This window comes from Microcaecilia unicolor, unplaced genomic scaffold (genome assembly GCF_901765095.1).
Source record: "Microcaecilia unicolor unplaced genomic scaffold, aMicUni1.1, whole genome shotgun sequence".
NCBI classification, from domain to species: domain Eukaryota; kingdom Metazoa; phylum Chordata; class Amphibia; order Gymnophiona; family Siphonopidae; genus Microcaecilia; species Microcaecilia unicolor.
This window is the reverse complement of record NW_021963571.1, coordinates 824,402-840,412: the sequence shown is the minus strand read 5'-3', so window position 1 is coordinate 840,412 and position 16,011 is coordinate 824,402. Positions and strand designations below refer to the sequence as shown.

The following is a 16,011-nucleotide window of genomic DNA, read 5'->3' as shown; positions in this document are numbered from 1 at the left end:
CGATAACAGAAGCTCATTCTGGAGGGCTGCTAGTTGGGGAGAAGCAGAGAGAGAGCCTGAAATTTTGGTCTTGCAGAGCATGGGGCGCTGAGAAGCGAAACCATGAGAAGAAATGGGAGTCCTGGCCGCGGCTGGCAACACCTCGCCCTCCACAGAAAGCCCAAGGGACACATCTACTCTACCATGTGTCAGACTAGGACTAACAGCCATTAATCTAGACACTAAGTTATTAGAAAATAGCAAATTTAATGCTGGTTTTTAGAGAAATGCACAGTTTCTGTCTCACCAGATCTCGCTCAGAATTTCTTTTTCAGTTCTGTATGAGTTTAGGGTTTCAAGTCCAAGCTCCTTTTTGTAATAAAATTCGTGTGGGTTGACATATTTAATTGTCTCTTTTTGGACTGGGTTAATTTAGAGCTGGTTTCTGCTGCCTTCTAACCCTTATAAGCTTGAGATGGGCACAGTGTCCTCCAGGATGCAGTGTCCAGTATAATCTCCTACCACCTCATTCCAAATCCCCATTTTGGGTGAAGAGCCTCTGGACCAAGCGGTGGTACATGCCCTCCTTATCCATGAGCTGTCTGTGGTCCCCTTCCTCCACCACCCGTCCATCTTCGATCACGATGATTTTATCAGCGTTCTCCACCGTTTTCAGCCGATGAGCCACGACCAGCACAGTCAACCCTTGCATTTTGCAGAGCGTTTCCTGGATCTGGTGGGACAGAGATGCAGTTAGTATCGCAAGGGAAAACCGTGTGTGTGTGTTTGTGGCCAAAGAGAGATTATCTCATTTTCGTGGTCTGTGATGGGGAAGAGACAGAAAGGGGGATCATACCTTCAGCTTGCAGCCTACAAGACAGGCAGAGTGTGTCAAGGTGAGACAGACAGTACCTTGTGTTCGCTCTCTATGTCCAGACTGCTGGAGGCCTCATCCAGGATGAGAAGTTGTGGTCTCCGGACGAGAGCGCGAGCAATGGCGATACGCTGTTTCTGTCCCCCGGCCAGTGTCCCACCAGCCTCACCCACATCTGCATGGGAAATAGAGCATCAGAGCTAGCCAAACAGGACTTGTATTTAAAATGGGCATTCGTAAGGAAAGCCACCTCCCCTTTTTATCGTTTATTTATTTACTATACCGTTACTTATTGCATCAACAAATCAGAACGGTTTACATATATAAAAAAATATATAAAACACAAAAATACAAACTAAAAAAATCCAGTGTTTGATAGGAAAGCACAAAACAGAAACATCCACACTGAAGAAGTAACTAAACAAATATGATGCCTACTGGCATTGGCGTAATCAGGTGCACCTTTTAGCTTCTTGGGAGGCTAGAGATTCGAAATCATCGCCTAAGCGTAGGAAGACATTCCTCGGGATATGGATGCCATATATTCAAATTCTTAGCCCAAGGGGACGAAGTTTGCTTATCAATGCATGTTAAGGATGGTATGGATGGGAAAAAGTACATGTTTATGGATGAGGAGTAGGGAGAGGGAGGGGTCGGGCTTCTACTCTTAGCCTAGTCCCTGGATACATTTCCAAGTTTTGTAGAATGTGGGCAACCCAGGCATACTGAGTTATTGGGTTTAGAAGTAGTGGGGGGGGGGAGGTGGATTGAGTTGGATGGTAGGGGAAGGGAAGGGACATATACACGTTATATGGTTTCAGCATGTTATCTTATTGCTTGTATGTTGGGTAAATAGAGCATGTTGAGTTGTTTACCATTGATGTTGTCAATAAATATATTTAAATAAAATAAATTAAAAAAATAAATATATGCAAAAAATAATCTGAACAAGAAAAAAACAAATATGCCATTCACACTAAAGCCAAAAATTATAATGCTGCATTATAAAACTGACCATTCATTATATCTATTTGATTTTCTTTCCCTTATCATGTGATGTTTTCAAATGTACTCTGAAAAAAATATGTTTTTAAGGCTTTATGGAAGCAGGTATATGATTCTTCTACTCTAATTGCTTTTGGAAGACAGTTCCACAGTGAAATAATTGAAAGGGACAGGAACAGACTGCCCTGCCTATCCTCCTATTGAAGGTGTGGGGCTCACTCGTGCCTTTGATCCTGGTGCACCTGTAACTCTGGAAAGAAAATTTAGCATCTATTCCTCAAAAACAAAGGGCTGAGAATGAGACGGAGGGGTGGTTTAGACTCCCCTGAACGGGGTAGCCTGAATCCGACTAAAAATTTGTTTGGAAGGTTCTGATATCTCCTCCAGAACTTACCTTTGTCACATTCTCAGCTGAGAAAGATAAACTGATGATTTTGAAATTTTTACTTAAAAAAATAAACAAGTTTCGTACTGTGGACAGGTCTAAATATTTCTGGAAGAGAGCTATGTTATTTAAGAGGAAAAATGTTCTTGAATTGAAATCTAAGGCATTTGCAATGGGAGGTTCTCACTTTTTAAATTTTATTACATGATTCAAAAACCTAGTTATAGTAGGTACTACGTCACTCCCCAACAATTTGTAGAATTCCACTCGAAGACCATCGGGTCCCGGGGCTTTCAGCAACGGGTTACGAGCTATGACCATGTTGACCTCCTCTTTAGTAATTGACTGATTAAGTTCTTCCTGTGTGATTCTTGGCAATTTAAGATTATCTAAATACATCTGACTTGTTAGACCTTCATCCATTGGAGGGGCATACAAAGCTTTGTAAAAAGCCCGGAAGGTATCACAGATAGCCTTATCAGATGTATGGAGGCCTCCCCCCTCCCTCCTAAGAGAGAGAATAGTTCTATTTCCTCCCCGTGGCCTGATTAGTCTTGCCATCAACTTTCTCATTTTATTTCCGTATTTGTAAAGTGAGTAACGATACAAATTTTTTTTTTTAGAGAGTCCCTGCTACTTCTGGGTTGTTGTAGAAGGAACTCAATATATGTGTTTTGTTTCTCATGGGAGAAAGCTTCAAAGTGAATTTGATGGAAACAGTCAGGTGGGGGGGGGGGGGGGGCGGGATATGAAATTTTCTTGATTATTGTAATCGCTCCTATCTCCTCTTAATGTGGACTAGTGCAAAGGCATAAAATACAAAGTACTGCATGCATCAACTTTCTCTTATATGAGCACGCAATTCTGGAATACACTACCATGCAACCTGAAAACGATCTACGAATTAACCAACTTCCACAAACTATTGAAGACTCATCTCTTTGAGAAAATTTATCGCAAGGATCAAAACACATGAAGTCCATACACACTAATAGAAATGCATCAATACACTCTCTTCTGAATTCTCTTCCCCCGTATATTCACCACACTTAAAACTCTACCCAAAAAGGCCTTTTTTGTTCCATATGATGTGATGGCTCTTCTTCATCTGCCTCGGAGTAGGGTACCCCCTAGATTTAAAAACAGCATCTTGTTACAGCCGCTTCGTGAGGTATGGCAGTGGTGGGTGCGACGACTGGGGGGACATCCATATATCACGGACTTATTGCCGATAGTAGGAAATATAGCGTTTCAGGCAGGGATGGACAATCCGAATTTTGGTGCCTGGGGACAGCAGGGAGTTGCGCGTTTAGAACATTTGTTGCAGAATAATGGGGAGTTGTTGCCATTTGAGGCTATACAAGACAAGGTGGGAGTAGCCTGGGGTAATAGGTTTGCTTATACGCAGGTCACGCACTATATGAAGTCCTTGCATCAGGCTTCTTTGAGGGGTCGATTGGGGGACCGGGTTCGAGGTTTTTTTGAAGGGATGAAAACTGCTAGACATTCGGTCTCTGATTTGTTTGGGGCACTGGTTAAGTGTAGGCCTCGGAGAACATATGAGGGTCTTAAGCATAAGTGGGAACAGGATCTGGGGTCCTCATTGACTTCATGGAATGTGGAGTCTACTTTAAAAGGCATTCGCCTATTAGTAACGGATGAACGGTTGAGAGAATGCGGGTATAGAATAGTTCTTCGGGGTTACATGTCTAAAGCGCAGTTGGCTCATGTGTTAGAGACGGTTGATGCTGCTTGTTCTAAGTGTGTGGGGGGGGGGGTCATAGTTCCTTCTACCACGCGTTATGGCAGTGTCCAGGGGTGCGAGCATTTTGGCAGCGGGTCCGGGGGTTTTTGATTAAACTTGGGAATAAAATTGAGGGCACAGAGGGACAGTTTTTGCTAGACCATCCACGGGCTTTTGCCTCTTTGAGTACTCCTGCAACTCTGCTATGCAGAAAGCTGAGTTTGGTAGCTCGAAAGTGTATAATGCAATATTGGACCTCTTCGGAAGCGCCCGCTTACTGGCATTGGCGTAATCAGGTGCACCTTTTAGCATCTTGGGAGGCTAGAGATTCCAAGATGTCGCCTAAACGTAGAAAACAATTTCTTCAGATCTGGATGCCTTATCTTCAGATTCTAAGTCCAAGGGGTCGGAGTTTACTTATTAATGCATGTTGATCTTGGTTGTGGAGTGGGTGGGTGGGGAGGAGGGGTTCCACCTCCTCTCTGTTTTGTAATAAGCTGCTTTCCATAGAGTACAGAGATCACCACATAATCTGTAGCCTGCTAAACAGTTCTGGATTATCGGTACTGTTGTATTTCTTTGAATTTATACGGAGTTTTTGGAATTTGAGTGGTACAGGGGTGGGATGGAGGGGAGGGGAAGGGGAGGGGAGTGATGGGGGGGGGGTATGGGTAGTTTATAAGCTGTATGGTTCACGCATAGTATTTTATTGTTTGTAAGTTGGCATTATTGTATATGCTTACTTTGAGTTATCAATAAAATTTACTTAAAAAAAAATAAAAAAAAAACTCTACCCACAGACAAAATTGTTATACCCGAATGTTCTCTTGCTATTGTTCTATCAACCTATCATTCTCCCATTGCTATATGCTATGGTTCTATTCCCCTAATGATATTTTGACTTTGTCTTCCCATAACTCTTCACAATGTAACCCATAACCATACTGTAACAAATTGTATTTCCATCATTCACAATGTATTGTAAGCCACACTGAGCCTGCAAATAGGTGGGAAAATGTGGGATACAAATGCAATAAATAAATAAATAAAATAAATAATGTCCTTATAGGAAACTGATTTTTTAAAACATTTTCTTAAACTTGTATTTTATTGATAACTCAAAGGTAAACATCTCAACATACTCAATGCATCCAACATACAATCAATAAGATATCATGCTTAAAACATTTTTTTTGTGTGTTTTTTCTTTGGGGACTAAATTACATTTGAAAAAATGCTACAATTTGAAAAAAACAAAAACACTTCAGCATGTGTCCTGTTACCAGGGATCCCGTGGATATGTGACAATTCACAGATTTTTACTGCGGGAGTTGCTGGTGTGGGGCTCTACCCAAGCAATGCTATGACCGCAGCGCCCTGGTGTCTGTGAAAATTTAGCACTGGAATCAGTTGCTTGTGCCTGAGATGGGGTCTGCAGCTAACACGTAACAAGGAGTGACCAGGTCATCCAGTTGGAGAGAGCTGCCGACCCTATCGAGTTTTCAGAAGATAAATATTATAGGTCCAAAATTTAAAAGTCTGAGCTGATAACTGTGACTCTGGGCAAGTCACTTAACCCTCCATTGCCCCATGTAAGCCACATTGAGCCTGCCATGAGTGGGAAAGTGCGGGGTACAAAAAAAAAAAAACTTTGGGACTCTTTTACTAAAACTGTGTTAAGCATGTAGCTTAAAATGGCGAAGCACAGGATGCACTCAAGAGTTCTGCGGTCACTAAGGAAGGGGCTTTACTGAGGCAACATTAGCGCATGGCCATTAATACAAAAAATAGAAAATCAGCCATTGTACGGCTTTGGGAAAAATGGGCTTAGCGAACATGGAAACCCTGCACAAGGATGTGCTAAAGCCAGTTTCTGTCGTAGCTCAGTAAAAGGGCCCCTTTGAAAATTTACTAGAGCTGGAGTGGTGAGTGGGAAACATAAACTTGAAACTGACCCTCCCGAGGCCTCATGTGTCTGTCTATTGGGGGGGGGGGGGGTCTCACCTGTCATGTATTTCTTCTCCATCTGTTGTATGAAGGGATCAGCATAGGCTTCCTGGGCTGCTCTCAACACATCCTCCGCTGAACAATCTTGCAGACCAAAAGAGATGTTTTCTGTCACAGAGCGAGCAAAGAGCACTGGCTCCTGCCCGACCAACGAAATCTGTGCAGAGAGAGAATATGGCAGCGTGACTTAATGCAGCCAGTGTCACTAAACCACAGAGAAATACCATCCCCTCCTCCACCAGCGAGATTTGTGCATAGATTCTGGCAGCACGAGAAGGCTCTGGATAACCATCCCTGAGATCTGGAGATTTCCACACCATACCTTGGTATGGAAGTATTTATGATCATAATCTCGCAGAGGTCTTCCATCCAGCAGGATCTCTCCTTTCTGGGGCTCATAGAATCGCTCCAGCAGGGAGATACAGGTTGTCTTCCCGCCTCCCGAGGGGCCAACCAGAGCTGTGACTTTCCCTGGTCTTAGCTCAAAGGAGACACTCTGAAAGACACAGGAATGAGACAAATTGTCAACCATCTGTGACATCCCTGAAATGTGGGTGTGGCTATCCCTTCCTACCTCATGTGTGCTATGTATGAGCACAGCATCTGTACTCAGAGCAGCGGAATAATTCTATGAGGGAACTGTGCAATCTCTCCCACAAGGCCATGGGTCTTGGATAAAGACAGCTCTCACAGTCCAGCCCAGCCCCGTGAAATCTCCCCTATCCATCTTCTGCTGCAGTGCTGGAACCAGTTTGGCTCATGGTATTTCCAGAACTTAACAGGTTCAGTACAGCTGACTGTGACATCATCAGCCATTGATAAAGCTGCTCTGCTGCTGTTGGTTAGCTGCATTGTGATGTCAGTGGCCATTGTCAGAGCTGCTGTGATGTCACTGGCTGCTTGCATTGTGATGTCAGCAGTGATGGTTAGATTTGCTCTGCTAAGGGCTTTCTGGTATTCTTCTAAGGAGCAGTGTTCTATGTACATCCACTCCCCCCCCCCCCAAATCAATGAAGCTTGCTCTCAAACCATGAGAACATGCCCCCAGAGAACTGAGTTTCAATACTTTTATTGATGACAAGGTACAATACTGCAGCTCCAAAAATCATACAAAAATCAGAATGCAACTTTAAACTGATACAAGCAAACAGTAGTTTAGAAGCCTGTCATCAAGTTTATAATTTTCTCCCCCTTTACCTTCCATTTCTTGAACTCTACGGCAAGTCAAGAAAACTCAAACATCTATAGCATTGGATTTACCTTTAATACAGGCACATCTAGATGGCTTGGGTAGGAGAAGGACACATTCTTGAACTGCACATGGCCCTTTAAGCTTTGAGGCTTCAGGACCCCCTCCGTGGGGACCTCCGGCTTCCGGTCCAGGTACAGGAAGACCTTCTCTGCTGCTCCCATAGAATGAAGCATGTCCCCATACATGTACACCAGGGTCTGTAAGAGAAGAGTTATATCAAGCATGGCAACATGGCTCTAGAAACCTGGAGATTCTGTGACTGAGCAAGTCACTTAACCTCTGTGCTTGTTGTAATATTTTCCCTCTTTACAGCACTTTGTACTGGCGTACAGAATTTTTGATGCATTCCATCCTAACTCAGGAATAATGTCAGTAAATACTTTTTCATGGAGAAGGGTGATAGATACCTGGAATGCCCTCCCAGGGGAGCTGGTGGAGATGAAAATGGTAATGGTATTCAAAAATGCGTGGGATAAACACAAAGGAATCCTGAATGAACCAAACAAACTTAGCGGTGATAAGATGGCAACACCAGTAATTGGTTAGCAAAGCCAGTGCCGGGCAGACTTCTACGGACTCTGCCTGGACATGGCTCGACAGATTCAGCTTCAGTAGCTGGAGAACAAGGCCAGTGCGGGCAGACTTCTACAGTCTGTGCCCTGAAAAATGTCAAAGACAAATCATGATTAAGTATATGTATGTAGTATGACATCATACCTTATGCTATGAGTTTATCTTTTTGGGCAGACTGGATGGACTATACAGGTCTTTATCTGCCGTCATCTACTATGTTACTGTATGTATCCTAGAGGTGGCTGTAGGAGACAGAGATAGAAAGTGCTTACCCGTATATAATCCCCAGACTCTGTCTGGTACATGATAAAGGACACCAGGTTCCCGCTGCTCATCTGCCCTGTGCGAATCAGATGCTGCCCATAGTATAACATGATGATCTGTATGGCCACCTGTGTGACCTACAAGAAAAGAACAGTTACATAAGTACATAACTATTGCCACTCTGGGACAAACCGAAGGTCCATCAAGCCCAGCATCCTGTTTCCAACAGTGGCCAATCCAGATCACAAGTACCTGGCAGAAACCCAAATAGTAGCAACATTCCAGAACCCCAAAGAGTAGCAACATTCCATGTAGAACCCCAAAGGGTAGCAACATTCCATGTAGAACCCCAAAGAGTAGCAACATTCTAGAAGTCTAAAGAATAACAAGATTCCTGCAGAATTTCAAAGTGTAGCAAGATTCCATGTAGAACCCCAAAGAGTAGCAAGATTCCATTCAGAATCCCAAGTACATAAGCATTGTCATACTGGGACAGACCGAAGGTCCATCAAACCCAGCATCCTGTTTCCAACAGTGGCCAATCCAGGTCACAAACACCTGGCATGATACCAAAAAAGTACAAAAAAAGTACAAAACATTTTATGCTACTTATCCCAGGAATAAGCAGTGGATTTTCCCCAAGTCCATTTTAATAATGGCCTATGGACTTTTCCTTTCGGAAGCCATACAAACCCTTTTTAAACCCCGCTAAGCTAACTGCCTTTACCACATTCTCTGGAAACAAATTCCAGAGTTTAATTATACATTGAGTGAAGAAACATTTTCTTCGTTGGACAGATTTACTGGCAAATTCCTGAACTCTAATCCCCGATTCTGTCACTGACGCTCAGTGTGTGACCTCAATGAGTCACTTTACATCCCTGTGCCTCAGTTCAAATCCCCAGATCTGAAACAAATGGTAGGCCTGTTTTCGCTAACATTTTTCTGTGATAGTTTTACTCCTGTATATAGTATAGGCTTTTGCATGGAAAAATGTGCTTCAAGTTCAGAGCACATTCCATGAAAATTCATGGAAAAAGATCTGCACATGAAATTATGTGGTAAAGTTAAAGTACTTTAGTTTACCTGTTAGCGCTGATTTTTAATGCCTGGAGATGAAGCAAAGTTTAACTTCTTTAGCAGTAAAAGGAAGAAAAAAGAAAAAAATCCTGAAACCTGGACTCTCAAAATTGGGGACCCCTGATGGGACCCTGGTGGGTCTCTAGAGGATCTCTGTTGAGGTCCTCTCAAAAGAAGCCCAGTGGAACACTGTGGATTTGAGGTGTCCACCACCAAGCCCACTACCTCTTCTGTTGTTGTTTTTTTTAACACAATCCTACACTTTAACTTTACTGCTGTTTTTAATGCACACACCCTGATGTAAAATGCACATTTCACCTGGAATTTAAGATTTTTGTTTTGTTTGCATGGATGTGTTTTTTAAACACTTGATGCAATTAACATAACGCTAATGTAGTGTGTGGGGTGATTAATGTGTTAATGCGGGGTTTTTGTTTTGTTTTTATTTTTTTAATGTACAAGAAAACATTTGTGCTAAAAATGTGTGTAGGCTTTTGCTCTATTATTAATCAGGGCCTCTGTGTGGCTCAGGGTGAGTCACTTTCTCTCCCTGTGGCTCAGTTCTAATCCCTGGCTCTGTCATTAACTCTGTACGTAACGATGGATCGACTCCCTCTTAGTTTACGCCAGGGGCGTATCTGTGTGGGGCCACAGGGGCCTGAGCCCCCGCAGATTTTGCCCTGGCCCCCCTCCCGCCGTCAACCCTCCCCCGCTGCTTACCTTTGCTGGTGGGGGGCCCCAACCCCCGCCAGCCGAGGTCCGCTTCCTCCTGCCTTTAAAAATATTTCTTCCGCTGGCGGGGGACCCCAACCCCCGCCAGCCGACCCGAAGTCTTCATATTTCTTCTTCGTCCGACTCCTCCGTGGCCATGCTGTAAGTAATGCTGTTGATTGAATCCAGTTCGGAGTCTGACGTCGCAGCACGTTGTACGCAAAGGAAATCAGCGGGGGAGGGTTGATGGCGGGAGGGGGGGTGGAGAGAGTCGTGGCAGCGGCGGGGGGGGGGGGGGGGGGGCTAAAATGTGCCCCCTCCCTCTGGCTCTGGCCCCCCCTACTGCCGGACTCCAGATACGCCCCTGGTTTACCCAACTGCTATTTGAATATTTCTGTCACCTCTCCCATCTGCTCCTCAGAAGCTGCTGGGTAGGAAAAGAGATCCAGTATTTGGGACATGGACTTCAGAGTGTTCAGTTCTGGAGATGGCTTCTACAACAGTGGTTGTCAACCATGAGGTGGGAGGTGGGTCACAAAAAACTTACTGTAGACAGAATGTTTGAGTTTGTGTTGCTGATACTGACTTGACACTAGAATTTGACTATGCATTTGTTTTGTTGTGTAGCAAGTGAGAAATCTGGGACCAATGTTGAATACAGCTTTTGGATATGGGATAGGCAAATTCATACTAAACTTACAGTTAAACAATTAAATATTTAGACATGCTTTGTTCAGCTGTGAATATTAGTGTTCGGTGTGTCACAGCAGAAGGAAGGTTGAGAACCACTGCTATACAAGGACGTGGTAGGATTCTGATAAACACATCAGCGTGGGATAACATCCCAGTCCTGCATCCCTCCCCTGTCCCAGTACACATAACGAGAAGAAACACAAATACGAACCCTGCGGACCAGCAAATATAGTGCCCTGATCACATCCCGTCGGATCTTCAGCCAGTGCGTCTCCAGGAGTCGGGCGTTATACTGCTCTACTTCCTCCTGTTCCGTGGCGAAGCTGCGCACGGTCCTAATGGCGTGAACAGTCTCCCCGGCCAGGTGGCTGGATCGGGCGATGGAATCCTGCACATCCTTGACCACACCCTGTGAAAAGGCACAAAGAAGAAAAAAAAACCTCTCAGCCTCGGGCATAATCCCCAAATTTGGACGTGATCCTGAGTTGCATGTGCAAATAAATTAGAACCAAAAGAGAATCCACAAATGTGGAGAATTCAAGAAGACCCAAGGATAAACTCAAATCAAAAAGGGAAGTGGGAATGAAAACCAGGATTTCCAAAGACTGGACCACAGTAATGATGAAAACCAAAACAAAGTTTATTAAACAATTAATGAGTCATAATAAAGTTTTGGTTTTCATCATTACTGTGGTCCAGTCTTTGGAAATCCTGGTTTTCATTCCCACTTCCCTTTTTGATTCAGATAAATTAGAAGCCAGCTACTGAGTGTTAATTCCGTTAATTGGCACTGATTTGGTGCAACTGCCTATGTGCAGTCACTTTAAAGAACTGCGCCTAAATCTCACGCGCACCCCAAAGGGGATGTGGCCAGGGGATGTTCAGGGACATTCCTAAAGGTTATATGCAGTTTACTGAATTTGCGGGATGTCCCCATTGGGTCTTTTAATTTGAATGGGTCTTGTGGTTTAACCTTTCCATTATTTTTATATGCTCAATAAATTCCTATTTATGGTACTATAAACAATTAGTTGCTTGAATTCCATGAATTTGGATCTGCTCCAATCTTTGCTTATACACCAGTACAGATTCTTGCCTCTCTGTTTTGCAAACCAGAGCTTAAGACAATTTACATTCAGGTACACAGTGGATAGTTTCATGCCCCAGGGGACTTACAGCCTGATTTTCCATCTGAAGCAATAAAAACGAAAGATGCTCATTTTCAAAGCACAGACTTGAAAATACGCCAATATGTACTCATAAAGTTCCATAGTAACCAATGAAACTTTGTAAGTCTAAGTGCTTTGAAAATGAGCCCCCATAGTAACTTAAGCTCTTTGAAAATACAACCTTGTGCAAGTCACATGGAAGCTCAAGGACAATTAGCGGGATTTGAACCCTCACTTTCCTGGTTCTTAGTCTCCTTCTACACTGCTCTTCCACTCCAAAAGGAGTGTGATGGCAAAAATAAGCTGTTTTTATCTTTATATGTAGAGCAGGTGGGCAGCTCCCCTCCAACTGCGAGCCAGGTAATGAATTTGGAGGCTCATTACCTCATAGTAGCGGTTGTAGATTTCCTGGATCAACGCAGTGACAGGCGGGTCGATGAGCGTCAGCACCGTGAGCTGCCAGGAGAGGTTCAGCATGAAGCAATAAATCCCCACCACTTTCACCAGGCTACGCAAGAAAACATTCACATTGATTGCAATGGAGCGGCTCATCAGGGCCGTGTCCGCCGCAAGGCGTGAAGTGATCTCACCTGCAACAGAATCCAGCACATCAAAACTCATGATGGGGGGGGGGGGGGTCACAAGGGGTAGTAGCTGATTATTCTGTTAAACAGAAGATCCAGCTCCAAGGGTTGAGTGAATTCCTTGAAAAAGGCGGTAAATAAATCCAAATAAATAAATAAATGTCATCTACCCTGCATTAATTACTCCAGTGTTTCCCACACTGTGCACTGTGGCACCCTGGTGTGCCATGGTGAACTCACATGGGTGCCGAGGGGGAAGTTGATACTTCTTAAGGGCGTCATGCCACGTGCCATAAGCAGTTAATCTCGTGGCCTGCCACTGTCGGAGATTGAAACAGCACAAAAGTAATGTACTGCTTAGTCATGGGGGGGGGGCAGGGAAGTTCTTTTACTTTTCTTTTGCTGACTGCCTGCTCAATCTACTGCCACCCCTGCTTCAACGGGGGGGGGGGGGGCAATTCACACACGCTGTCTGCCTATCCTGGGGGCAGGAGGTGGCATAAAGCGCGTAGGAATCGCTGCCACTGTTGTGCTGCAGTTACTTGATGGGTTTACATGTTATTTGGACTTTTTAGTTTCACGACCACAGTAAAAATAGCCTTAGCGCACAGGAAAGACCTGTGTAAAAGATGGGGGGGGGGGGGGGGGGCGGCTAAGGCCTATTTTTACCACAGCTTAATAAAAGGACTCCTCTGATTGGTTTATCCACTTTTTAAACAAATAATTACTTAAGGCTCTACCCCTGGAAGTCATGGTAAGAATATTCTGGAATGACTAGATAGTCATTTCTGACTGGTGTACATGGTGACCTTTGACTTATGATATTACCAGCGAGCCCAATGTGATTGTGTGTGTTGTATCATTCATAATAACTCTCATTATAATTCTTACACCAAAGGGCCTCACTCCAAGGATCAGACTCCCATTCCTCCATGGGGTACTTTTTTCTTGAATATCTGCACCCCAAATGATAACCCTCTCCAATCTTCTCTCTTGCAGCCTAATAAATTTAACTTGTTCACTGTCTTTTTGATTTATTGACTAGATATACCGCTTAACACAAATTCATTCTAAAGCGGTTTAGAATATTAAAATGTATAGTTTTAACATTTACTACAGATTAAAAATTTCACAGCTCCTGTTACGCAGGCTGCCTCTGGATGACATGTCATACAATTTCTGAAAGTGCGAAACTCGGAACGCAACTTAAATATTAACCTATCACAGAGACATCACCTGTTTTGGTCGATTCAAAGAATCCAATTTCTTGCCGAACCACAGTGTTGAAGAGCAGAACTCGGAGTCGCCGGGTAAGCCGAGCTAAACTCAGCAGGAATAAGCCACCTCTGCAGCCAGCAGATAGGGAGCTGGGGAATAAATAAGCAAAAAGAGAAACTGAGACCTGCACAGTCCAGAAACACAGCAGTGATAATAAACAAATACGCGTGTGCCCTCTTATAATACATGCACGAAGCAGAGAGAGCACGAGAAGACCACCACCCATTAGGAGCCTAAAAGCTGAAAGACGATAATTCAGTTTTAAGAGAATTTATCTTTCGCTGAAGTAACTTAAGTGGGAGATAAGTGTCTCCTGATTAATAATCTGTAGATCCCCTTCCCCAACTCCCTTCAGGTTCCCGATCATGCAATGCCAGGAGGGAGACACTAACTTTGGGGCAACCCTCTTTATTTTGGGGTTCCCCCATTTGAACTGACCTTGCCATGGAGTACAGAGCCATGAGAGAGACGACAACGTAAAACTCGGCTTCTCTGTACTTGGATCCCAGAATATCAATCACCTTCCCTGTGTAATAAGGGATAAACATTTCACCTGTGAGGGAGAAGTGGGAAAGTGGAAAAAAAGAGATTTTAGGGTATCGAAGACAATGAAGAAATCTCAAGTGCTTTGCTCCCACTAGCCTCAGAATGACAAAACATGAAGAACGAATCCTCCCAAAGGTAAGTATGAAACATCCTTCTTTTGCGATGGTCCAACTTCCCGGGATGAAATGTTCAGCTCTCTCTGGGTGGCTTTTAGTCTGCTGTAGGCGAGTATCTGGTAACTAGACATGTCTGTAAATGTGACTTTCACATTTCTGTGAAGATGAGAGGTTTATCTTAATCTGGTTTATCTAAATAATGGAATATATTTTATATAAAGTAATTTTCATACATAAGTAACTGCATGCATACATAAACGGCCTTTAATAGAATGTCAACCAGTATCACACTGACATAATGGTTCACACTTTGCTGGTAAATGTGAACAGCAGCTGAGTTTGGTGGAGCACAGAGTTCACAAGTACACGCGTAGATTATAAAATGCACTATTTACGCGTGTACTTCAATAATCTTGGCGCAAGTGACAAGGTTGTTTATTAAATAGCGCCGTGTCTACTTCCCTTCTTAAAGGAAGTGCTCCCTTATAAAATTACTCTCTAGGGGGCCCTTGGTAAGGCTACCACGGCAATGGCACGCGGCAAATCGGCCCAATTTCTGTATCTCCTGCCACATTTTCTTGGTCTTGAACTGCATTTCTTGATACTCGAGGCTCTCCCCACATGATGTATGTCCAGTGTGTGCCGTGCACCATTTCCAGACCTCAAAAAATAATATATATTTTTTTACCACCGGGTTAGTGCGGGACCCTTACCACTTCCTAAATAGGAGGCAGTAAGGGTTCCCCCAGGATATGGCAGCACAACAAGGGCTTTAACTTACTGCATGGCCATTTACATTTTTTTATACATCCTTTTACCTGCTGCAGGGTTTTTGAAAGCTAATCAAAAAATGTATTATGAGTCCAATAAAAAAAAGTATCATCTTATTTCTCTGTTTTATTTTTATTTCTGTTTATTACTTTTTATCTGAAGATTTAAGAGTAGCTAACACATCACATTGGAGAACAAGGTGTGAGGTTCTTCTATAATATTCACTTGTTTAGGTAACTCTACCTCCTTCCTGTTAAGGATTAATGTGCAAAATGAATCCATTTGGAGACACTGCCCTCTCAGAGACTCACACACACACACACAGACACTTACATATAACAGCGAGGGTAAGGAAAATAAAGGCTCCAGACAGTGGCACTTTGTCAGGTCTAGAGTAAGCCCAAAGTCGCCCCAGTGCCTCTCGGGCTTTCCTCCTGCCATTTGCCTCAGTCTCAGCTCCATTACTGTCCTTCACTGGGTGCCAGGGGACCAGGAGCTCCCAGAGGAGGCCAGAAACAACGCAGACTGTGTACAAGGGCAGCAGGGACCACACCACCCCAGCGTTCAGGTCCACGGGTTCCTGGAGAAGGAGGGACCGAGCCGTGTCAGATACAGGAGATGTGAGGGTGAGGACCAGCAAGTGCAGGACAACATGCCGGGGCTGCAGCCACCCTCGAGGTGGAGCCAGCTTCTCCAGGAGCTTGCCTGACACTCCGGAGAGCCACATTAATCGCAGGAGTGCCAGGGTCCAGGTGGCATTGAGGAGCGAGAAGGGATAAAAACATAGGTACAGCCATGTCAGGAGGGAGGTGAAGGCAGCATCCAGGACGAAGACAGCCAGGAAGAATGCGATAACCTTCATCCTCACACGAAAATGTCCTGGTACAGATAAAAAGTATCCGATTAATATGCATGTACATGTCTACTAACGGCCGCTAGAGGGCACCAGTCTGCTGTATTTCATTATACTGTCAGCCAAG

At 44.0% G+C, this 16,011-nt stretch overlaps 1 protein-coding gene across 1 annotated transcript; it reads right to left on the bottom strand.

The window, feature by feature from the left end:
• Positions 1-505: 505 nt before the first annotated feature.
• LOC115459432 (antigen peptide transporter 2-like) lies at positions 506-15,901 on the bottom strand. The gene is made up of 11 exons (XM_030189256.1): positions 15,365-15,901; positions 14,037-14,151; positions 13,557-13,687; positions 12,121-12,326; positions 10,779-10,976; positions 8,092-8,220; positions 7,255-7,443; positions 6,317-6,490; positions 5,992-6,151; positions 892-1,028; positions 506-712 (listed from the first exon to the last, which is right to left on the bottom strand). Exons 1-11 carry the CDS (start codon positions 15,891-15,893, stop codon positions 506-508), a joined length of 2,175 nt encoding a protein of 724 aa, XP_030045116.1. The 5' UTR covers positions 15,894-15,901.
• Between the last annotated feature and the right edge of the window lie 110 nt (positions 15,902-16,011).